The sequence below is a fragment of the Balaenoptera musculus genome, chromosome 4, assembly GCF_009873245.2.
Source record: "Balaenoptera musculus isolate JJ_BM4_2016_0621 chromosome 4, mBalMus1.pri.v3, whole genome shotgun sequence".
Lineage (NCBI taxonomy): Eukaryota > Metazoa > Chordata > Mammalia > Artiodactyla > Balaenopteridae > Balaenoptera > Balaenoptera musculus.
The window spans coordinates 92,142,408-92,167,415 of record NC_045788.1 but is presented as its reverse complement, the minus strand read 5'-3'; the positions used below and the strand labels follow the sequence as shown (position 1 = coordinate 92,167,415).

At 34.4% G+C, this 25,008-nt stretch overlaps 1 protein-coding gene across 5 annotated transcripts in view; it reads right to left on the bottom strand.

Annotated features, from left to right (window-relative positions):
- Positions 1–25,008, bottom strand: part of CBLB (Cbl proto-oncogene B) — a 208,719-nt gene that overhangs the window by 10,375 nt on the left and 173,336 nt on the right. For 3 of the 5 annotated variants that reach the window (XM_036850161.1, XM_036850164.1, XM_036850162.1), the window contains exons 14-18: positions 20,569–20,715; positions 17,403–17,500; positions 17,156–17,287; positions 14,448–14,588; positions 6,785–6,904 (exon numbers count right to left, since the gene is read on the bottom strand). In XM_036850161.1, the coding sequence (XP_036706056.1) occupies positions 6,785–6,904; positions 14,448–14,588; positions 17,156–17,287; positions 17,403–17,500; positions 20,569–20,715 (638 nt within the window). The remainder of the gene's footprint in view (positions 1–6,784; positions 6,905–14,447; positions 14,589–17,155; positions 17,288–17,402; positions 17,501–20,568; positions 20,716–25,008) is intronic. The other 2 variants (XM_036850163.1, XM_036850165.1) reach the window with 1 other exon arrangement.

The following is a 25,008-nucleotide window of genomic DNA, read 5'->3' as shown; positions in this document are numbered from 1 at the left end:
TATTTACAAAACAGAAACAGACTCAGAGAGAAAAAACTTATGGTTATCAGAGGGGAAGGGTTGGGGGAGAGGGATAGATTGGGAGTTTGGGATTGACATGTACTCTCTGCTATATTTAAAATAGATAATCAACAAGGACCTACTGTATAGCACAGGGAACTCTGCTCAATACTCTGTAATAACCTAAATGGGAAAAGAATTTGAAAAAGAATAGATACATGTATATGTATAACTGAATCACTTTGCTGTACACCTGAAACTAACACAACATTGTTAATCAACTATACTCCAATATAAAATAAAAAGTAAAATATTTTTTACTAGACCTGTATCTTACAGTAAATTTACATTTAAACTACTCAAAACATTAAAATACAATATAGAAACTATTATATAAAATATATTTTACATGTGCAACTATAAATATAATAATATATGTTATGTATTAAATTATCTCTGTTATCTGTATTTAAAATACTTAGCATAACATTTGTCCTGGAGTAAGTGCTTAACAAATTTTAAAAATGATTACTACATACAATCTGAGACATAATCTCTAAAATTATTTAGTAATTCATTGACGATACTTGGGATGGACATCAAGACTCTTAGACTACAGATTTTTTCAAGTGTAACAATATTTGAGAATTAAAAGAAAAAATATAAATTAACTTATCAAGGCATAAAAGAAATCTCAAACACATCATCATTATGACTTTGTTACTCTCCTGTAAGTTGGAGCAATTATTTCTGGAACTCGTTTATGTAAACTTGAATTGCTTCCACTACAGATATACTATTTAATTTTAGAAAGACATGTTTTTATACTATTGAATTTTAGAAGGACATGTTTTAATACACAGTTTTCACTAAATTACAAATAAAATATCTTCATATACACTAAGGTAGGTAATTATGATTGTTAGGGCCAAGGTTATAACATAACTTTTTTAATACATCCAGAAAATGGTTATAAAAGAACTACATTAGTATTAGATTTGTAAGAAAAATGACCCCATGTTCAGTGGTTTTAAAACTGAAGCTGTATGTAAGGAAAAACATTTTAGGTAGTTGAACTATGGTAAAACTCTAATGCTGCAATTTCCTTTGTTGAAACACAAAACAAAATCTTAAAAACACAGTTTATCTTAAAACATCACTTATAACAATACACGGTTCCAACTCTTATGTGAAATGAAGCCGTGATTTCCAGTTGAGGTCTTAATATAAAATTCATTCAACATCTGGTCACTTTTCCTTTAAGCTAGTAAAGGAAAAGTAGTATTGGAATTAATTCCTTTTATGAGACCTCCTTTATTTTGTAGGTATACTTGGCAATAATATCTGTTACCAGTTACAAACACATTTAATACAAGTCATATTCTGAAATTCTAGTGTTATTTTTAAGTATTACCTTGAATGTCCTTTTAAATAAGAATGTTAAAAAAAAAAATCTCAAGAGCTCAGCTGCACTTCATCAGCATGAGTACAACATCATCATTACAACTTTGTATTCTAATGTAAGTTGGATTCCCTGGGTTTTTAAAGAAAGAATGGTATTCAAACTGTAGCACATTATATCTTAACCACAAGAGAAAAGCAAACTTAAAAATGTCTAAAAACTCATGCATAGCTAGTATAGACATGAACCCTATGTGAAGAAATAAGCAGACTATTAGCAAAAACATTTGGCCCATATAAGGTATATCCAAGTTTAACACAAGCCGGTAAAATCCACTTATTCTGATTATCATTATGACATATTCATATCATTAAATATTGTTACATCTACAAACTTACTTCAGAAAATTATAAACTTTTATGGGGGGAGAAATAAAACATTTGGAAGGCTCTTTGTATATGTAGACATACATTTACATGCACACATCCTCTTTAGAAAAAGGAAAATATTTTCAAATCAGTTAAAATTTTTGAGTTAGAAATATTCTTTTCATAGAAAGCTTATATACATAAGTAAGTCACCATCAATTATTTACGTCACCATAAAAATAGGAGAAATGGAATTTATAAGATGCGGCAATTATACCAGAATCCTCAACGATCGTCTTAAAAAGGCCTTGATATCAATAAAAACGCTACTGCAAAATAAGCACTATTAGTATCCCAAAGGCACACTGCATAGTCTTATTTAAGTTTCTGATGGAAAGATCTAATCCAGAAGGCAAGCTGAGTCCCTCTCCTGGTGTGAAATAAACTAGTGGACAGCTTGGTAGCCCTGTGAAGCAGCATGTGAGCAAATATCTTGTTGGAAAAAAGTATCTTATTTTCTGTGGTTTGACTGTGTTTGTAAAGAGAGTTCAGGGAGTAGGCTGAAATAGTTGATGTTACAGCTAGCTGAGGCCCTCAGAGTAATAATCAGGACTATTTTATCACTCAGGTAAAGCCAGTTCAGGCTTCTGGTAAATGCCTATTTGGGGATGTTTCAACAGGGTTTGTGATTTCAAGTTCTTCCTTGAAATTTCTAGTGCAATGCTAACTGGAATTCCTACCAGTTGAAATCATATATGTGAATGATGTTCCTCTGGGCTCAACAATACCTGCATGTTATGGTGCAAACTGTAAAGAAGCTGTGAAAATAGAGCATTTGGGCCACAACTCTTCTCATAACTTGAGTATATGTTTCTGTTAATCCAGAGCTGGTGGTACTGAATATGTTATTTTAAATCAGTCATGGCACTCTTCTCAAAGTTGTATTTTAACATTATTTCCTTAAGGGATTTGCTTCCTTCTCCTATATATATTGTCAGATACTGTCTCTCCTTCTTCTTGACTTTCACATTTTTTCATCATTCTGGAAATCTACCCTTTCAAATGGAAATACAGTGTTTCAGTGGGTACCCATGGATATATCTGAAATATTGGAATGACTAGAAGTAAATTGGTAAAATCAGCACAGACCAAAATTTGAAATGGTTAATAAAATTTTGTTTTTCTGAGTTATATTCAAATGTAAAAACTTAAAAAACTACAGAGGGATTTTTGCATCTCCCATACATGTCATCAAGTACAGAACTACCGTGTTGATAATTCTCAAAGCAGCTAAATAATTATCTTGATTCGGAAGTTACAGAATGGACAGCTCTCACTATTAACAAATCTGTGAACTGAGGTTTGAGCTTAAAAGCAAACCAAATCCAGCAATACATAAAAAGGATCATACACCATGATCAAGTGGGATTTATCCCAGGGTTGCAAGGATTTTTTCAACATCCATAAATCAATCAATGTGATACACCATATTAAATTGAAGACTAAAAACCATATGATCATCTTAATAGATGCAAAAAAGCTTTTGATAAAATTCAACATCATTTATGATAAAAACTGTCCAGAAAGTGGGCATATAGGGAACATAAATAACCTAAACACAATGAAGACCATATAGGGCAAACCCACAACTAACATCATACTCAATGATGAAAAGTTGAAAGCATTCTCTCTAAGATCAGGAACAAGACAAGGATGCCACTCTCGCCACTTTTATTCAACATAGTTTTGGAAGTCCTAGCCACAGCAATCAGAGAAGAAAAAAATAAAAAGAATCCAGATTGGAAAGGAAGAAGTAAAACTGTCACTGTTTGCAGACGACTTGATACTATACACAGAAAATCCTAAAGATGCCACCAGAAAACTACTAGAGCTCATCAGTGAATTCTGTAAAGTTGCAGGATACAAAATGAATATACAGAAATCTGTCTCATTTCTATACATTAACAATGAAATATCAGAGAAATTAAGGAAACAATCCCATTTACCATCGCATCAAAAAGAATACAATACCTAGGAATAAACCTGCCTAAGGAGGCAAAAGACCTGTACTCTGAAAATTATAAGACACTGATGAAGGAAACTGAAGATGACACTAACAAATGGAAATCGTGTTCTTGATTGGAAGAATCAATATTGTTAAAATGACCATACTACCCAAGGCAATCTACAGATTCAATGCAATCCCTATCAAATTACCAATGGCATTTTTCACAGAACAAATAATTTTAAAATTTGTATTGAAACACGAAAAACCTTGAATAGTCGAAACAGAGAAAGAAGAACGGAGCTGGAGGAATCATGCTCCCTGACTTCAGACTGTACTACAAAGCTACAGTAATCAAAACAGTATGGTACTGGCACAAAAATAGACACATACATCAATGAACAGGATAGAAAGCCCAGAAATAAACCCACACACTTATGGTCAATTAATATATTGGGTTGGCCAAAAAGTTCGTTCAGATTTTTCTGTAAGATGTTATGGAAAAACCTGAACAAACTTTTTGGCCAACCCAATATAACAAAGGAGGCAAGAATATACGATGGAGAAAAGACAATCTCTTCAATAAGTGGTGCTGGGAAAACTGGACAGCTATATGTAAAAGAATGAAATTAGAACATTCTCTAACGCCATATACAAAAATAAACTCAAAATGGATTTAAAAACATAAATGGAAGATCAGATACTATAAAACTCCTAGAGGAAAACCTAGGCAGAACACTCTTTGACATAAACCACAGCAATATTTTTTGGATCCATCTCCTAGAGTAATGGATATAAGAGCAAAAAATCAAATGGGACCTAATTCCTGTGTTTTGTTTTTTTTTTTTTTGGCTGCACCATATGGCATGTGGAACTTCCCCAACCACGGATTGAACCATGCCTCCTGCAGTGGAAGCACAGAGTCTTAATCACTGGACCACCAGGGAAGTCCAAATGGGACCTAATTAAACTTAAAAGATTCTGCACAGCACAGGAAATTATAAACAAAACAAAAAGACAACCTACGGAAGGGGAGAAAATCTTTGCAAATGATGTGACCAAAAAGGGATTAAACTCCAAAATATACAAACAACTCATACAGCTCAATATCAAAAAAAAAAAAAACAATCAAAACATGGGCAGAAGACCTAAATAGACATTTCTCCAAAGATGATATACAGATGGACAAGAGGCACATGGAAAGATACTCAACACTGCTAATTATTAGAGAAATGCAAATGAAAACTACAATGTGGTATCACCTCACACCAGTCAGAATGGCCATCACCAAAATGTCTACAAATAATAAATACTGGAGAGTGTGGAGAAAAGGGGACTCTCCTACACTGTTGGTGGGAATGTAAATTGGTGCAGTCATTATGGAGAACAGTATGAAGGTTCCTTAAAAAACTAAAAATTGAGTTACCATATGATCCAGCAATCCCATTCCTGGGCATATATCTGGAAAAGACAAACTAATTCGAAAAGACAGATGCACCCCAGTGTTCATAGCAGCACTGTTTACAACAGCCAAGACGTGGAAGCAACCTAGGTGTTCATCGACAGAAGAATGGATAAAGAAGATGTGATATATATACACAATGGAATATTACTCAGCCATAAAAACAAATGAAATAATGCCATTTGCAGCAACGTGGATGGACCTAGAGATTATCATACTAAGTGAAGTAAATCAAAGACAAGTATCATATGCTATCACTTATATGTGGAATCTAAAAAAATGATACAAAGTTATTTGCAAAACAGAAACAGACTCACAGACATAGAAAACAAACTTATAGTTACCAAAGGGGAAAGGAGCAGAGAGGGATAAATTAGGAGTTTGGGATTAGCAGATACACACTACTATATATAAAATAGATAAACAACAAGGACCTACTGTATAGCACAGGGAACTATATTCAATATCTTGTAATAACCTATAACGGAAAAGAATCTGAAGACGAATATACATATATATATATTCAGTTATATATATATATATATATATATTCAGTTATATAACAATCACTTGGCTGTACCGCTGAAACTAAAACATCACTGTAAATCAACTATACTTCAAAAAAAAAGTCAAAATACAGTTAATGAAAAAAATACTGATATAGGACAAAAATCTACATAGGAAAAACTTCTGATGTCTGTAATTATGAGACAAATATATTGTTTCAATTGCTCAAAATATGTGTATGTTCAGCATAACACAGATATCAGCTACTCTTCCCTCCTCCCTTCTATCCATCCACTCATCCAAGAAACATGTGCTAGGCACTCTTCTGGACACCTGGGGATAAAGCAGTGAACCAAACCACATGTGTATATTCAAAGCAATACTCTAGCAGATGAGATAGACAAATAAATGAATGAAAGGTGCTATGAAGAAACATAAAGCAAAAGAAGGGGATAGAAAGTGACTGTGTAAAGTAGGGGGAGCTATTTTAGATATGGTGGTCGAGGAAGACCTCCCAAAGAAGCAAAGCAGCAGCATTCCATTAATAATGGTTATGAGTACAACTTGTATTTACTAAAATGGTACAGGCTTCTACTTAATAACTGGCAGTAGAGCATTGCATGATAGCCCTAAATAAGCTATGAAAATTCATAGTTTGGTGCTAATACTAATTCTAAAGAGATTTCTTCCTTTAATGGAGAAATAAGAGAATGCAGCAGTTCGGTATATAAAGACATCAATCCCATTTCTCATATCTGATGATAAGGCAAAACAAAAGTTAGAGAATGAATAGATTCTGAATCCCAGAACATGCTTTACTGACATATCAAAGTTAATATTAAGGCTTAATGTTTCCTTTTCTGTGAGACAATTTTGTAGGCATTCTTCTCATAATACATGCTTTATAAGCAAATGCAAAGGTGATAAAAATACTTTCTTAGGCTGGCGGTGCTCATTAAATTATACACTGAATAAAAAGGTGCTCCAAAAAGCACTGTACAAACGTAAGGTATTATTATTACTATTATTAGCCAACTCACCTGAAGATGAAGGAAGCTGATCATAGTCCTGTGATGTTCTGTTGGATTTGACATTTTCACCTGGTAATCTCCTAGCAGGAGGCAAAGGAACCTGGCCACTTGCTGGATCAAAGAAGGGATCTTAAAAATAAAGATAATTTTCAGATTAAAACTATTATCTCTTGGGCTTCCCTGGTGGCGCAGTGCCTGAGAATCTGCCTGCCAATGCAGGGGACACGGGTTCGAGCCCTGGTCTGGGAGGATCCCACGTGCCGCGGAGCAACTAGGCCCGTGAGCCACAACTACTGAGCCTGCGCATCTGGAGCTTGTGCTCCGCAACAAGAGAGGCCACGATTGTGAGAGGCCCGCGCACCACGATGAAGAGTGGCCCCCGCTTGCCGCAACTAGAGAAAGCCCTCGCACAGAAACGAAGACCCAACACAGCCAAAAATAAATAAATAAATTAATTAATTAATTAATAATAATAAAGGAATTCCTTAAAAAAAACCTATTATCTGTGCTAACTGGGTAAAGAAAAAAATTAGAAATTCTCTATAAAGATCAATTTTTGAAAATAAAACATTTCATGACTGATAGTAACCATTTTCTAATTTGCATATTTTCTAATTTATTCATCACTTGCTCAAATATGCTTTTCCCATTTGTTCCTAAATAATACACACTACTAACTTTGTAGTTTTCAGATCTCTTATTTGATGGTAAAATGGTTGATGGTAAAAACTGCTTCTAATTTTAATTTTCTGTCCCAGTCTGTCCTGTACAATGAATAGAAACTGTTGTAAAGTCAAAGAAAAAAATGGGTTTTTAATTTTGCCTGTAAGAATATTATATCAGTTAATCTGTCTAAGCATTAGGCAGACATAATCTGTAAAATGTACCTGACATTTGGGATTTGTGAGGGTTAAATGAATTCATGTCTATGAAATCTCCTGTACATATAATGTGCCTTTTAAAATACTACATTGGGCGTCCTATGCAAAAAATTGTTAGTTGGCTCACTGAACAATAAATTCAGTTATTAAAAATTATGCTATTATTAACAGTAAGGTTTGTATAAGTAGTAAAATGTGTTTTTTTTTTTACCACCTTGACAGAGAAGGGGGTAATCTGAAATAGTGAAAAATATGAATTGCAGACAAATTAAAAATTATTGTACTTCTTAATTATATTTATTAAAAATAGAATAATGGCAGAAGCTAATGGCAGAGCTAATGGCAGAAAAAGATTATATCAGTGCTACTATATTAAATCATTAGGACTATAAACCTACCTGGTTTAAAATTAGTAGTATATGAGTTTAAATCCATAGAACTGATTCATTTTCTGAGGAGATGGACATTACCTCTGCAACCTTTGGTTCACTGATAATTTATCATCTGCCACCACTGCCATCTCGGGCTCCTCTGTTTTCCTCTCTCATAACACTTTCTTTTATGTCTGCCAGTATCTCCAAAGGTACTGTAAGTTCCTTTCAGGGCAGGGACCTTATCTTACTCTCAATTGTGTTTGAATTATATCTCCTAATAGAAACACAGTACCAAGCACACTGCTTGGTAAATAGCCTGCACTTCACAAATATTTACCTTTAACTACCAAAATTAACTCAGATTCAGATTTTTCATAAATTCAAATTCTGTGAAATTTGTATTGCTAACATAAGGCTAAAATTATAACTATTAAAGAAGACCTGATAAATATTTCATTGTTTTAACTTCCATTTGAGTTTGATATTAAAAATATGTAACAATTTGATTATTTGAGAAGGAAATACATGCCTATTTATATTAATTTTGACTAGTTGAAGCCCCTATTTGAGTACAATAATTATCTCCAGCTTTACTGGAGACTTTTTTTTTTTTAACCTAAGCAAGGCTACTTAATTTGCTTTCATTAATTTTGAGATTAAAATAAGTCTTAGATTCTGAGTTTTCAATAATTGAAAAGTCAATGGTTCAGCCTCATTAATTTTGCTGAAACATTTTAGGAAGGAGTAAGAAGATAAATCAAATTCCATACAACAAATGTTTGTTAGTCTTTTGATTTGGAAGGCTAACCAAAGGAACCAAATGTGGTGATTTCTGCATAAATTTCAATAAATATTCAATAAAATTTACTTTCAATTCTTGTTCATTCTAAAACATCACTGATAAAATATTAGGTCAGAGAAAAGACTGTCTTTTATAATTACACTTTTTTATTTCCTTAGGGGTAAATTTATAGGTTTGTTAGATATGCTATTTCTAATCATCTATTTATTTAAGGCTAAACATTAGATTCTGGATACATTATTGAGTCATAAATAGAGTACAAAATATACAGTAGTATGATATTGCTCCATTAATCTGTTGCACCTAAAAGGTCACTAGGTACACTAAAAATATTACCAAAAATAGCACAAAATACTTAGTTCAGTTCTGAATCACTACAATGCTTCATGTTAAGTTTGGCTACTGGTCAGGTATAGGGTAAACTGGGCTTCTGTAGCAAGTTATAAAGTTGGAAGCATTCCTGCTTCGATGGGAAAAGATATTATATCTAATACAATTACTACAGAGAGTAGAGTACAATAATTACCAAATTTGAAAATCAATAAGGTTTTTAAAAGTAAATTCTTCAAAAATTCATTAAAGTAAAATTTTATATCCACACTTAGGATTAAAACATACAAATTGAAAATACCACAGCCAATGTACCATTTATATAGTAATACATGTTTGAGAAATGAATGAATGAATAAACACGATGGGATTAGTCTACTCTAAAAAGCAAAGTACAAGTGCCTGTGATTTACAGTATGGTAATGCTAAATTCAAAAATTTTAAGACTTATTTTAAGAGATTATTAAAAACTAAGGAAACACTGGGAGGAAAAGGTTTGCTAACTATAAAAGAAGTGGGGAAATACGCATCAATCAAAATTACGCTGTGTAAGAAGGAAACCTATCAAGTGGTTATCTCTGGGAGGAGGCATTATGGAATTTTTTTCTTAGTTCTTTTTTTTCCCCCACTATCGGAAACACTTCCAATTTTTTACTCAAGCATAGGAAAAGAGGCAAATAAAACTGAACAGTTAAAACAATGGCATCTTTCCTCTGGGGCTGTCCAAAAGCCATCTGAAAGATTTATCATCAGTTATTCTGAAAATTTTAAAAGAATATCAATGCTAGATCTAATTGATAGAAGAGGATTTGAAGACCTATTATTTAGGTGAAACAAAGCTCCTCACTCTTTAACTCACATTCATAAAACCCCCATATGTAGTGATCTGGCCACTGATCAAGTCCTCAAGTGTTAGAGAACTCACTACCCCTCTGAGATATAAGAAGTATTAATAATCCAGGAAGCTTCTTAACAGGAATGAAATTTCCACTCCTAATTCTTCTCACTGGTCAGTCTTTGTCTCAGGAGACATGGAAGAAATCTAATGATTCTTTTACAAATACTGTGGTTGAAAGCAACTCCTCTAATACATACTCAAGATCTTCTCTTCTCTTCTATCGGTTAAACATCCTCAGTTCCTTTAATTTACCATAGTTTACACGGTGTGGTTTTTACTTCCCTCTCCCATCCTGGCTGCACTCCTCCAGATATAGCCTAGCCCTGGGTTTCTCCAACTTGAGCATGCATCAGAATCACCCCCAAAGGCTTATGAAAACACAGATTGCTGGGTCCTACTCCCAGAGTTTCTGATTTAGTAAGGCTTGGGTAGGTCTAAAGAATTGGCATTTTAAACAAATTTCTAGGGAGTGTTAATGCTGCTGGTCTCAAGACCACAGTTTGAGAACCACGGCTCTACCCATCAGTCCTTCAACACCTGCACACAGCAGTCTCCACACTGGCTGAGCCTGGGGGAGGACCTTGCCTCACTCCATCTCTGATTTGAACTCTGTGAGTGCAACCCTCAGAGGGCATGAGAGTCCCTGGTAACTACGTCATGAGTGTGCTTCATAAAGGTCACAGTCAACCAAACCCCTAAAAACCCTTTCCAATAACTGTTGCTAATGATCCAAGTTTTCTTTGTATTTTACTTATGCAATTGCATTTCTGGATCCCGTGGAAAACCTTCCTTCATCTCTAATAAAGTCAATTTGGCTGGCTTTTAGAGTTGAATTGTGACTTTAAGATTGGATAAGGACTTCAAAAGAGATTCCAGGTTAGAAATACAGTGAGGAAAAGGTTCAGAAAGGGCTGCCAAATACATTGTGTATTTTGTGCACTGCACAAAGACATGCAGTAATGGGACTGAGCAGACTTAAATACAGCCTTGGCTTTGTTCCTGGAGCACTGGCCCTGGCACAAAGCAGAGGGAGGGGTGCCTATTTCAACCCACCAACACAAAAGAAATGCCTTTTTGTAATTCGGACAAAAGCACATATATGATAGCAGTAGCCCTGGGTTTGGAGACAGTAAAGTGTAAAGCTTTTTTTGAGGACTCTTCAGGTTTTGTTAAGATATGACTGGCCTGTCCAGAGTAGATGGCTCATGTACAGCAGTGGGCATTACTATTTTGCCAAAAGAAATCTTGCATGAAGGCCTAAAATAGAAAACAGATAAAAGCGGCATCAGAGCTGTGCCCCTGCTTCGCTTCCCCCGCTTGATCATACAGGAGTCCTAAGGCTCCTTTGCAGAAACACAGGACCCTGTAGTTTGAAAACCACTACTATAGAGCAGTCACTGGGCTGTAAGGCTGGAAAGGTGGACCCGACTCAGGTGTGCAGGGCACTGAATGCTGGAATAAAGAGGTAGGTTTGAGTAGGTATTTAATACAACATCATGGGGATATCCAACCTTTGTCTTTAATTAGGGATAAAGATTTCCTCAAGGAAACCAAATCTTCATAATGCCAGAAAAGGCTTATCATTACACTGGACTAAAATTTTACAGATTAAACTATAGTGAAAATAATAGCAGTAAAGTGCTCATATAGTCCATTTAAATTTAGCAATCACCGTTGTTTACCTTGTTTGGTTCTACAGCTATTAAGTTAAACTTTTGTTTAGCATTTATAGAGTATTCTTTCATGAAGTTCAGTTCAGGATGAAGAACTGCTTTTGTGAATTTTCTATTACACTTCCTTAGACAGCGTAATGTGTTGAATACTTTGCAAAATGATACAGTCAAGTGCTTATTTAAAGCTGAAAGAAACTTTCATGTTCTACGATATCATTATGTTAAGAATTAAAATATTTCTTTTGAAAAAGATGTGGTCTATACATGTGGCTTAAAATTGAATAAAAACAGTTGACTCATAAAGGATCTGACAACAGACTAGAAATTTGTCCTGTTAATTATATGAGACTGGAAAGGGGGGAAAAGTTGCCATTTTTTTCTCAGAAGTATTTATTATCGAGGGATATCAACATTACTTGCATGGAATTAGAATACTTCCATGCATAAAAGGAGTTCAAGAGAGAGTCAACAGGTTCAGATGACCCTGCTCTGGTCATGGGACCCTGCTCCCATGTTAGCCTCACACCACAGGTTAAGGATAACTGCTACTGAGCCTACCTGGCAGCCAAGCAAAGCTATATATGAAATAAATCAGTTTATTCAACTTCCATTCTAATAAAAGGGGGCCTTTTTATTTTGAAGTAATTTTTTTAGTAATCTTGAGAAAAAACTTTTTGAAGATTTTTACAAAAGCAAAATGAACAGTGAAATTATGATAAAGAACTGAAATATTTTACAATTAATTCTTCTGATAAAAACAGGTTAAAGGGTGTATTTGTGTAAAAAAGTGTAAGAATTAAGTCAAGCCTGGAAAGCTTGGCTTAATTTTAAAAGAAGGCACTACATTTAACTTTCATTTAATGGGGCTTAAATTACATATATAAAAGGTGATTGATAGGTACCTTATAGGAATCTGGCTAGAAATTATCCAGAAGTTTGCCTTGGGAAAGGTTAAGTTTACTAAGATTTAGAGATACTCATTTTTTAAAAAAAATTTATTGGAGTATAGTTGCTTTACAATATTGTGTTAGTTTCTGCTGTATATATTCATTTTTAAATGTTAATTAAAGTCCATGTGTAAAACAAAGATTTGAATAAGTATAAGTGAAAAAGATAGCAAAATGTTAGCGTGTATATGTAGCTATATGAATAAGAGCCTAATAGTTATCCATGCTTTCTGCTTGGATTAGAAGGGTGATGAACCTTGCTCTTTGATTGGTAGCATTCAGTGAATTAATGTGATCCATGAGGGCAGGGAGGCATCTCACAGAGTGGGTGACACAGAGGACAATTCAATATTTACTGACGAAAAATTATTCCTTGAAAATAAACTACTTTTAGAAACTGAAGCTATATATTGCAAGTTATATGTCTATAATTTTGTGGGTCGTATCTACAAACTGCCTCAAACTTCTAAATTATCAAACCAAATGGAAAAAAAAAATGAGAAAAATGTTAAAGGTGAATGATAATGGTTAAGATTCCCAAGTTTTCAAAGAAGCATGTAGGTGGCCAAAGGACAAAGTGAGTACTCTTAGAAGGCTTTCATGATTAATCTCATACACAAATGTAAAGCAGTTGTTAAAAAAAGAAAATCTTTACCCTATGTTTAACCAAACCAAGTCGAGGAGGCAGACATTTCAGAGTACAGATCACAGTATCACCAATAGGACTGACAGGAACAATTAATATCAGCAGATTCAACATAACTGAATTTGTTTTTCCTGATAATTCTGACTAGTGGAGGGGATGGATGGTTTATTAAGTCTTTTTATTTCTACTCCTCACTTGAGTTTTTTTTTAAAAGCTATGTATTGGGGCTTCCCTGGTGGTGCAGTGGTTGAGAATCTGCCTGCCAATGCAGGGGACACGGGTTCGAGCCCTGGTCTGGGGGGATCCCACATGCCGCGGAGCAACTAGGCCCATGAGCCACAACTACTGAGCCTGCGCGTCTGGAGCCTGTGCTCCGCAACAAGAGAGGCCGCAATAGTGAGAGGCCCGCGCACCGCGATGAAGAGTGGCCCCCACTTGCCACAACTAGAGAAAGCCCTCGCACAGAAACGAAGACCCAACACAGCCATAAATAAAAGAAATAAATAAAATTAAAAAAAAAAAGAAATATAGCATTTAAAAAAAAAAAAAGCTATGTATTAATTTTTCCTTGAAGACCAATAATTTTAGTAGATACATTGAGGCATTAAAAATAAAAACAGTAACAAAACAATAAAATGCAGATATTTCAGAAAAACATATCTATTAATGTTACAATATAATTTACCAAGATATTACGTTTTTGAATAAAATTATGACCCTAAAGCATACTTAGTAAAAATTTTTAAACACATTGTTTTTGAAAAAAATATTGCACTCAGAATTAGGAGAAAGTCTAAATTTGTCTCCATCACTTTTAGCCCAAACACAGAGCACTTCTGGTTCTCACCTTTTGTAACATACAGGTGTTATTTGGACCTGATAATCTCTTCAGCGCCATTTCTAAATTCTATGATTCCTTGTTGCTTTTGCCATTTTTGTAATCCTTTTGGCATTAAACCAAACAACTAACAGACAAACCTATCCAACTGCTGTTTTCCCCACCCAGGGATTTTTCAGCTTGGGAGCTAGAAACCAATGAATCACTAATGCTTATTTGACAGTATCATCTTAGAAATATTTTTGCTTTCAGTGAAAAGGTTTGCTTGGTTTTTCCCTCCTACCTGAAGGAAGGAGGAAAAGGTCCTGTCCTGAGGATGGTCGGCTACTGGAGCCAGGAGGTTTTGAATGTTCGATGAGACTATGCCTTGCGGGAGGTGGGGGAGGTGGGAGGGATGGGGGGAGGGCATCAAAAGCATCTTCACCTGCATTGAAAGAAAGGTCAGTATCAACAGCAGAACTTCATTAATCAAACCACAGTATCAGGCAAAAATAATGATTTTCTCTTGCTGCTTATAAGCAACTTCACCTGCAGTGTTTACCCAGCAGTTCACTGACTTTGTTAATGGGAGCTGATTATTTTGTAGGAGGTGTTTGGAGAGAAACACAGACACACAAACACACATGTGTGCATACAGACTTTTTCGATCTCTCAGCCCTTTCTATTAAAAAGCAGTATTTCAGGTTATGAAACAGCTTATTATTCACTTGTAACCTTTATAATATAATACAGATCATCAAAACAATTTTTGTGTAACAATAAGAGTTCACAGCCTCTAATTAGAAAATCACACTATGCACAAAAATTTAATGTCACAGAATAGTTTAGATTATCTTTTAAAAGTTTGCTCCACGGCATTTTAATTCATTTAAACTAATGCTCCATATATTTCATTGTCAAAATATACAGAAAATGCACCTGCAGTAGAGGAATATGATCTTTTTCTACTTATCAGATATCTCTAGGGAGAAACAGTTAAATATGTCAATAGAACTACCTCTTGTGGTGGTCCCAAAGCTAGTTACTTATATTTGCATAGTTCCCAACTTTAGTAACTGTAGAATACTGCAGTATGCTTTTATGTCTACTTGTGTTTCCCCTGCCACGTCTTACTATCCTATTCATATTTTCCCTCATCTTGATTCTTTAAAAAATAAAATTGCAGTGTATGTATTTTTGTAAGCAATCACAAATACTTTGTGAATGAAACAGGGTATAAATACCTACATCTTCTAGTAATAAAAATTCTCATGGATTTAAATACATTGACTTAAATATAAAGGTATATTTAAATATAAATGGTTTCACCACTCATCCAGCTTGCCTTGCAAAAAGTATTCAAAATTTTTTCTCTAATGATCATAAATATTTTTCTAATGTAAAATATATGAAGGTATAGGAGAGAGAAAGAAAGAGCTTTGTTATCATTCCAACCTTCAGCTATTTCCTACATTATCTCATTTATTCAAATCCTTTATCAATCAGCCCCTAAATGTCAGGCACCATGCTAGACACATGGGTAATGTGAAGATCAAAATCATAAGTCCTCGACCCCGAGGAGCTTAGATTCCACAATGAGATCTAAGAAAAGTTCACAAAAGGCGCACAGGTGAATAGGTCCCAGAGGGAGAGAGAGATGCATTGTAAGAGGGAAGAGGAATGCAGAAAGTGGCATTCAGCAAGGTGTTACCAAGAACAGGAAGGCCTGGGATATCAGGGCCTCAAAAACATTTGTTCATCAAATACAGGGATGGTGTCTACTAGGCAGAGTGAATAGCATAAATAAAATATGAGATGTACATGAAGAGCCAAAGGAAGGATGAGTTAAAAAGGTTGGAACATTTATCTGCATTGTCCAATATGGTAGTAACTATCCACATATAGCTATTTAGTTTAAATTTAAATTAACTAAAATTCAGTTCTACAGTCACACATATAGATCTTTTATGTCACCACATAAAGTTCTATTGGACAGTGCTGATCTAGTCATAAAGACTTGGGTAATAGGTCAAAAACAGCATACAGGAAGAAATGGAAGAGAAAAAGACTAGGTAAAGAAGGAAGTTGGGAGGTGCTTGTAATACACGTAGGTGAGAGTAAAGCACTGAACTGCAGAAAGAACAGGAACAAGACATTCAACTGTATAACTAACTGGAAACACCAGTTGATGGTGTTTTTGGGGAAAAAAATGGAGAGGTTCATTTATAGTAGCCTAATGATTCAGATAAGCTTATAAATGAACCTTCATTATACATTATTTTATGCTATGGTGACTCATTATTGTAAAGCCTTAACTTGTGAAGGTTTCTTAATTGTCTTCCTCTAAAAATAGGGTGAGAAGCTTCCTACCTAGAATTAATGAAATAAACAGACACCTGCACTGGCCAATTTTAACATAAATACACACCTGTGTGTACCTTCACACATGTACACACACACACACACATTAAGTGTACTTCATGGTAAAATTTGAAACAAAGAAATTGAGATTCTTTGGCTGTGTTCTAGTTGCAGTGATTATAAGACAGAATTTATTTTCCGCTCTCTACAATAAAATATATAATTTCCCATAATGTAATTAGCTAAGTGGAAGTGGGTCATTTTATATTGAAAGAAAAAGTAAGTACACATTCATTAAGAATTATACTTAAAGAAAATCTCAGATGAATACTCCACATCTACTAGAACACAAGCACCTGGGGGAATGAACAATGCCCTCATAAGATTTTGTAGACTGCAGTTAGTACATGAAGAGACAACTTGATAAAACCCTAACTGATGCCAGCTATTTACACCACTGCTTCAGTCATCTAAATGGAATAATGGTCACATGAACTGAGAGCCACTATCACCTGGAGATTCCATTCTAATTCAGACAAATTCATAACCTAGTGAGTCTACATTGCACTGAACTAAGAATTCTGATAATTCAGATATTAATTGAAAGAGGTGGCAGGGAGGCTTGCTTGAAATTGTTTTAAAGGTTTCAACCTAATGGAGGGATGAGAAGATCATAATCAGAGGGCGTCCTGTTGAGTGAAGAACCATGCTTTGGATTGTCCCGAGTTGGAGGCCTGGCAGGTGGTAATGGCACTGGATCAGAGGCTGAATCAAAAACATCTCCTAGAGGATAACACAAAATCTTAATGTATTTTCAGTACAACAATGGCATGGAATTTTACCTTTAAATTCTGACCATTAAGACACAGAATACAAAGAGAATATGTCTTATACATACCCTTTAAATATATGCCTAACTCAGGGATGTTTGATTTCTTCATCTCTGAAGACGTACCGTGTGTTCCATTCAATATACAGTGACCATTATCACAAGACCTAAAGCAGAAATCAAAGGACAAAAATCATAAGGATAATTACTTTCCATTTAAAAGTCATTTGGGGGTGGGGAGATGATGGGAACTAGCAACGCTGCTCATGTAATAAAGTTAGGATATAAATATAATTAATTTCCTTTTCTGGAGAAAGTAAAGTAATATTATCTAGATACTTGAATACTTTTACAAAGCAGAAGTAAATATTCCATGGAAGACAAAGGTTTTTTTCTTTTTTTAAGTGAAACTAAGAATTACAAGGGCCACAAAATTGCTTATACCCTAAACACACCTGTGGAATTAACATTTCATTTTGGAAGATTTCAATGTTACCTTATCAAGGTTTTGAAGAAGAAAATATAATATGCAGGCAAAAAATATGTAAAAGTCCCAATGACATCATTACTGGTTAACGGTACTTAGCAGTATATTTTTATTTCTGTAAATTAAGTTTTCCTTATTATAAACTAGAGCCTGTCAAGGAAGGAGAATTATTAAATATTCAGAAAGTCCATTAAAATTCAGATAGGCATATTCAAAGACCTAGAGTCTGGAGTATAATTTCACCACTGCCATGAACAAAACTGGCACTTCTGACAACTGTAGAAAAATGACTTTAGCAAAGGCCTTGGGAACACAACAAATATTTTAATCTGGGTGTCTGTAAAAGGATAATACTAAAAAAAGTATTTTTATTGTTGGTATTAATGCTTTCAAATCATACTGTGAACACAATGCACAAATCTGGGGGCACAGGAAGGTAGCAGCAGGAAGAGAAGGCATGGAGCATATTTTGTCTTCAGAATATAGCTGTGTAGCAACTGACTATCTGCTCACCAAGTTACTGTGCTCACAAAGAGCTATAGAAGGCAGAGTTTATATTTTACCTTCCCCTGATTTACTCTGAATTCTTGGGGCAAAGTAAAAGTACATACATAATGGAGGAGATATTGGACATTTGAATAGTTATTGCAAAGTGCTTCATCTGAAATGCATTTCCATTCTCTCTCGTGGCCACATCTCTTTAAGGGGCCAGAGATGGTTCATTTAAAAATAGTTATAATGTATTGAATTTTCATAGTAATGATGGATTTTTACTGAAATGGAATTATTCATCTATGAATAATATGGTTTATGAATCTATGAATAATATGGTTTAACTTTTTCCATATACTGACAATTTAGTTCTCCTGATGTTCCAAAGAGAGGAAAAACATAGAAGGAAAGGATGTTTCTAAGTTTAAAGAGTGCTTTGTAGAGGACCTAAGAAGACACTTCATCCATTGCCTTTCAAGAACAAATTAGACAGAAAATTCACTCCAATTAAGATTAGGGATTGTCAACATTTATTACTTCTCTGTAACTGTAGAAAGATGGTAATGGTGGTCATAAATCAAATTTATTTTCAGGATTTGGGAGGCCTGCCACCAAAAATCTCATCCAGTATGATGTGACAATTAAAATTTAAAGTATTACAATTATACCACTCACTTATCCAGTGATGAAAAAAAATGAGATCCCAAAGAGACCAAAAAAGCTCATCTTATTTCAGTTTTTAAAAATTACTACACATTTATAAGAGCCAAGGGAACTGAAAATTGTAAAAATTTATACTTGATGTAAAGGAATAACTTTTTTCTCTAATAAGAATAGTAGACATTTGGTTCTTCCAACATAACAAATTATTATCTCTCAGTTATTTCTCTGTCTTCTCAACGTTACCAACAAATGTCCTAAAGACCAGCAATCAGCAAAGAAACGTTTGGTTCTTGCTTTGAAATATGAAGCCCTGGACAGCAAAGTGTTAATAACCATGGTTAATAATTCTGCATAGTGTTGATAATTCTAACCTTGTAACTCACTAAGGCAGATCTCTGGTTTAAATGGAGTTTTGCTTCTCTTTTCCAAGTACTGCAATACAATACTTGAAGAAAGGCATTAAAACATTTTTTAGACTTTTCATCTGAAAAGAAAGGAACACTCCACTCATAAAGTGCTTTCTGTTGATTGACTTGACCTCAAAAGGAAATGGCACACTAAGTAAAGATGACATAGATGACTGAAGTGTTAAACAGCTCTCCTGTTCCTCAGTCAGTAAAGAGATACTGAAAGGCAAGAAGGCTGGGCCGCCAGCAGTAGCTGAGCCCTCTTCTGTATGTGCCAAGCAGAGCTCCAGGGATGTAATTAGACAAAGAAAACTGGAGCTCAGAAATAAGTCTGAAACTGAGATTTGACTTACTGAGTACTTCATATATGTCAATTAGATTTAAAAAAACAGAAAAATAAGATTATGATTTACTAATTCAATTATATAAACACAGAATTGTCCTTCTACTTAAAGACAAACTAATATTTCAATACACACCACCCATTTTTAATAACTCCTATACCTCCATGGGGCTGCCACTTCAAAGACCAAGGATGTCTCCATAACAGTGAGAATAAACAACTGACAAGAAGAAAACAGAACACAATTCCTCACATTCTTGTTTGATCCAAGGAAAAGTAAAATAGTACCTGATAGAAATAGCTAAGGGAAATAATTTTTTTCAGTTCTTCGAGATCTGAATATAAGTAGGTAGCACATCAAGAAAGAAAATCAATATAGATTATACTAGTCCTTACTTCATGAAGAACAATTCTAAGGAAGGTTAGTATAATACCTTATTTTCTAAGCACTAATTTTTCTTCATGAGATATGTGCTTAGAACTGATAAAATGCATTGAAAATAGCTTATTGAAAATTCATGAATTAATCACCACTATATGTAACCTACAGCAAAGTTTTACTACAGTACAATTTGTTTTTTGGGGAGAGGGGCAACAAATTATTCCATTAGACTTACTAGTCAACTAATTTAGTCAAAGGACTTCCTAATTAATAGAAATCTACATCTTTTCATTTTCTCTGAAAGGTCATGGAGAAAAATAGTATTATAGGTAGAGGAGGCTTTGAACAAGAAATCAAGGGTTTTTATTAAACAGATGTGATTCAGTTGTTTAAAAACAAATGCCATAAATGATAATGCTTACTGCAGACGTGAGGTGATAAAAAATGGCCCATATTCTTACCTAGGAGGAGGTTTTACATTATGACAATGAGATGGTTGTGAATTCAGGGAAACAGGATGGGATGAAGGAATCTTGTATTCATCGTCATCTTCCTCTACTGGGTCTCTTGTTTTCTCTGAAAGGGAATTTGCTAATGGACCAGTACACCTACCAGAGGGAAAAAAAAATCCAGTCTAGTTTTAGCATAATAATTCAGGACAGGCAAGTCTGATGTGACATATTCAAATCAAATAAACTACTTTGTCACTTGTGTTCATTTTTCAATTACAGGGTAACATCAGAAGGGCTGTTCTTATACTAAATACAAATGAAAAGGATTTTTAAAACTCTTGATGAAATAAGAGTTTTCATACTTATAATTTTAAAATGGCACAATAAGAGAAACCAGTAACCTGTCAAATAAAATAAAAAGGTCCTGGAGTTGTAAGTGAATGCATAAAATTATTTACACCAAAGCTATTAAAATATTAACATTTTGTTCTTATTTAACTTAAATTGGTAAATTAAGATGATATATATGCAAGGTTATTCTATATATTAATGAAGTATTTATAGAAAGTTCAACTGTCTCTCATGAATATTACTTATAGTTGAAAAAATCCAGTTTAATTAAGTGAAACAATTCTTTCTCCTGTGAAGTTACAATTCAGATAGTTGTTGTTGGGACAAAAATTAACAAAGATCTAAAAATGACTGGAACAATTAGAAGTAGATAATAAGAGAACTTTATAAGTCTTTAAGGTAGAGGCCATTATTTTTATGGCTTAAATTCCCTGGCTAAGTAAAAAAGAATGCAAATATGTAAAACAATTACCTAATATCAAAAGAAATTCCCAAGCATTTTACTCATCCATTGAGTAAACAGACAAAGCCAATTAATAACAAAACAACAAAAACGTACTTTTTTTTTTTTTAACAGTTGTTGCTAATGGAGTTTATCCTAAGCTGACGCCAGTGAGAAACACCAAAGTAGAAACACACAAACCTACCCTGACCAACTTTAGGACAACCAACCTGTTTGCAGGACACTGGAGGTACATACGGATCCAAACCTTTTTTTAAATCATGAACCTCAAGACAAATCTGTTTCGTTAATTTTTTTTTTTTTAATCTTTGTGACTGCAATTTTGAAGCACCTTCTGTAGAGGGAGCAAGAGGCCTTTGGTATATGAACCATCAAGACTGAAATAACTTTTTCATTTTTATTTCTCCTAACTAGTTCGAATGAAAACAACTTTAAGGGCTTTTCTCTGTGCCCACTGCAAGAAGACATTTTGAAAAACCTAAAGGTTTTCAAATTTCAACTATATATCTGAGTCTCTAGGAAGTTCAGAGATGAAAGAAAAAAATCTCTCCTAAGATTTTTCAAAAGTGTGTTTTTATCCGTCTTTGAAGACTTTTTCAATACCGATTTTTGAATTCTGTTTGAGCGACCTTGGAATTCAAATGACAGTTTAAGGTGAAATGAAAGCACAGTGATACAGTGACAGAAAGTCCACTGTCACCACCCAGAGCACAATCTAATAACCTTATTAATAACTTAAGGGTTACACCTACTATGGTGTAACCTTGGAAGATGTACATCCCAAATGAAGGCCAGTGAGTACACGGACTGCAAAATGGTGATTTGATGGGAATTAGAGCAGGGATTTCAAACATTACCTTTTCATAAATTCTTATAAACATGGATATAAATTTAGCTAAATCAAGGGCCAGAGGGTTCTGTTAGCAAAAGAAATAAGAAAAATACACATCCTTTCTATGTCCTACTATATTGTCATGTACAAGGAATTTTTTTCCTTTGCAATTTAAGCATATACTGTATAAAAGAAAAACACTGGGCTTCCCTGGTGGCGCAGTGGTTGAGAATCTGCCTGCTAATGCAGGGGGCACGGGTTCGAGCCCTGGTCTGGGAAGATCCCACATGCCGCGGAGCAGCTAAGCCCGTGAGCCACAACTACTGAGCCTGCGCGTCTGGAGCCTGTGCTCCGCAACAAGAGAGGCCGCGATAGCAAGAGGCCCACGCACTGCGATGAAGAGTGGCCCCCACTTGCCACAACTAGAGAAAGCCCTCGCACAGAAACGAAGACTCAACGCAACCAAAAATAAAAATAAATAAAAAACAAGGGTATCTTTTAAAAAAAAAAAAAAGAAAAAAGAAAAAGACTTACTGACCAAGTATTCAACAACCACATCCATGTCAGGAGTGTTCTATCTGCCTGGTGCAGCTTAGTTCCAAAGATTTAAGAGTTTTCAAAGAAGCACTGCACTATGACACAAGAATGGATGATTTTTGAAATCACATTTGTTCTGGCTGATTCTATATTTTATCTTCAATGATAAAGAATTTAATCAGGGTAATTTCCCCCTACTCTTTAGCTTTGCTGCAAATCAACAGATGGAGTATCCTGAAGAAAATGAAAAGCAAAGCTTATCTAATATTTTATGGAATTATAGGGGCTTACTGCTAAAACTTACTAGTCGCAGGTAATTAGCTTAAATGGATTTTAGTGAATTATACTAGAAGTGAAGAAAGTCTTCGAGTGGCATTTGTTGCGTATCTAAATCTGAAAAAAATGCCTGGATATCTTGCTTATCACCATTTTAATAAAGTTCTAAAGAGTCATATTTTATCTTATTATATTTTTAATGCAAACTTTTTATATTAGTATAATATTCTAGTTAAAATAAGCCAATTTATAAGAATATCATTGCAGTGACTTTATTCAATATTATATAAATTTTTGTACAAAATTGATCTTATTCAATTCTGAAGGGAAAAATAAAAGCAATTTCTATCATGTAAAAAAGGGAATGTAAACTATGAACTTTGGGTGGTTATGTATAAATGTAGGTTCATCATTTTTAACAAATGTACCACTATGGTGGAGGATGGTGAAAATGAGGAAAGCTAGGCATGTGTGGGAGCCAGGGGTATATGGAAATATCTGTACCTTCTCCTCAATATTGCTATGAATCTAAAATGGCTCTAAAAAAATAACGTCTTAATAAAAAATAAATAAATGAGGAAGGTACAAATAGATGAAGAATTTGTATATAAAATACCAAAAGAGAAATCTCAATTTATTTAAATAATTACATTATTTGTAATTACATGCGGGATTTCTTTTTCCCTTCACAGACTCATTCAAAAAGTAGGTTCAGTTTTACTTGCAACTAGATACGTGGTAAAAATAAAGAATTTTCATTAGCAATCATGTATGTTTACTTTTGGTAGTGGCGAAAATATCTCACGGGACATAGGAAAATGTTCAGTCATTGATTTAGCTCATGGGAAATTTTTAGGATACCAGAGGAATAAAATAGATCAATTTTATTTGGCTGGTTCCACGTTAAAACTGCTAAGTAAACCATCCTACCATTTACACCAGTACTTCATTCCCTTTATATTATCATCAGACATTCACAGAGTGTTCTGCACTGCGGCTGTCATTCCTGAATTAATACACTGGTAATGCACAAGGACACATAGTCTTAAAGATACACAGCCATCCTCCCCACAGCCTTTGCCTCTTGTTAAATTCAATGTGTGTTATTTAAACTTTAATGAGGAATACATCCACTATCTGCATGTGCACACTTGAAACAAACCAAGAATATATTTTCTAATGCTCTTCTTAATTAGTGATTTTTGCATTTTGAAGCTGAAGGCTCACAGATACAATCCTCTACAGCCTTCTACATTCCTGGTGTGAGAGGCATATCATCAGAGGGGTGACCTTCTGCATATCCCACTGGCTTTTCCTACATAACATACCTCAAACATCACCCTTGCCAAGTACTTTTCTTTCCTTCATTTGAGCAATTCCTGATACCTTGACTAGTTCAACTTTTCCAGAAATAAAGCAAAGTAGAAATATCCATCTTTACTGTCTATAGATGAACCTCCTGTGACGTCCCACAAAACAGTAATTTTCTTTGAACTTTAATCTTTTATATGTATTTGGTTAAGTGTTCATACATTGACATTGTGTTTTCTATATATTCATCTATGTCTTTCTTCTATTTCTGTCTAATTGGAAAATGCTTAAGGGCAGACCCTGAGTCAGCCAAGGCCTGGCACGGTGTGTGTCCCACGAAGCACTCACAGCTTTTAGACAAAAAGAACGAGAGGCTATTAGAGAAATACATGACCAAACTGTTACGGGAAAGAAAATCATTTTTAGGATACTTTCATAATGTAGAAAAATATTTTAAATATATTATTTTGCTTGCCTTCTACATGTAAAATCTTATTTAATAATCTCTGAAAGCAAGGTTTTGAAAAATATCTTTTACTAAAACCGAATCTTCAGAGCCTGCCATATACATTAGTCCATATTTCTTGTACTAACTATCCTAACAGGCAAAACACCCAACTTTGAGAAATCATAGCCCAGAGAAGTGGTAACACAAAATCTAGCTGTATTTGAAATGAGG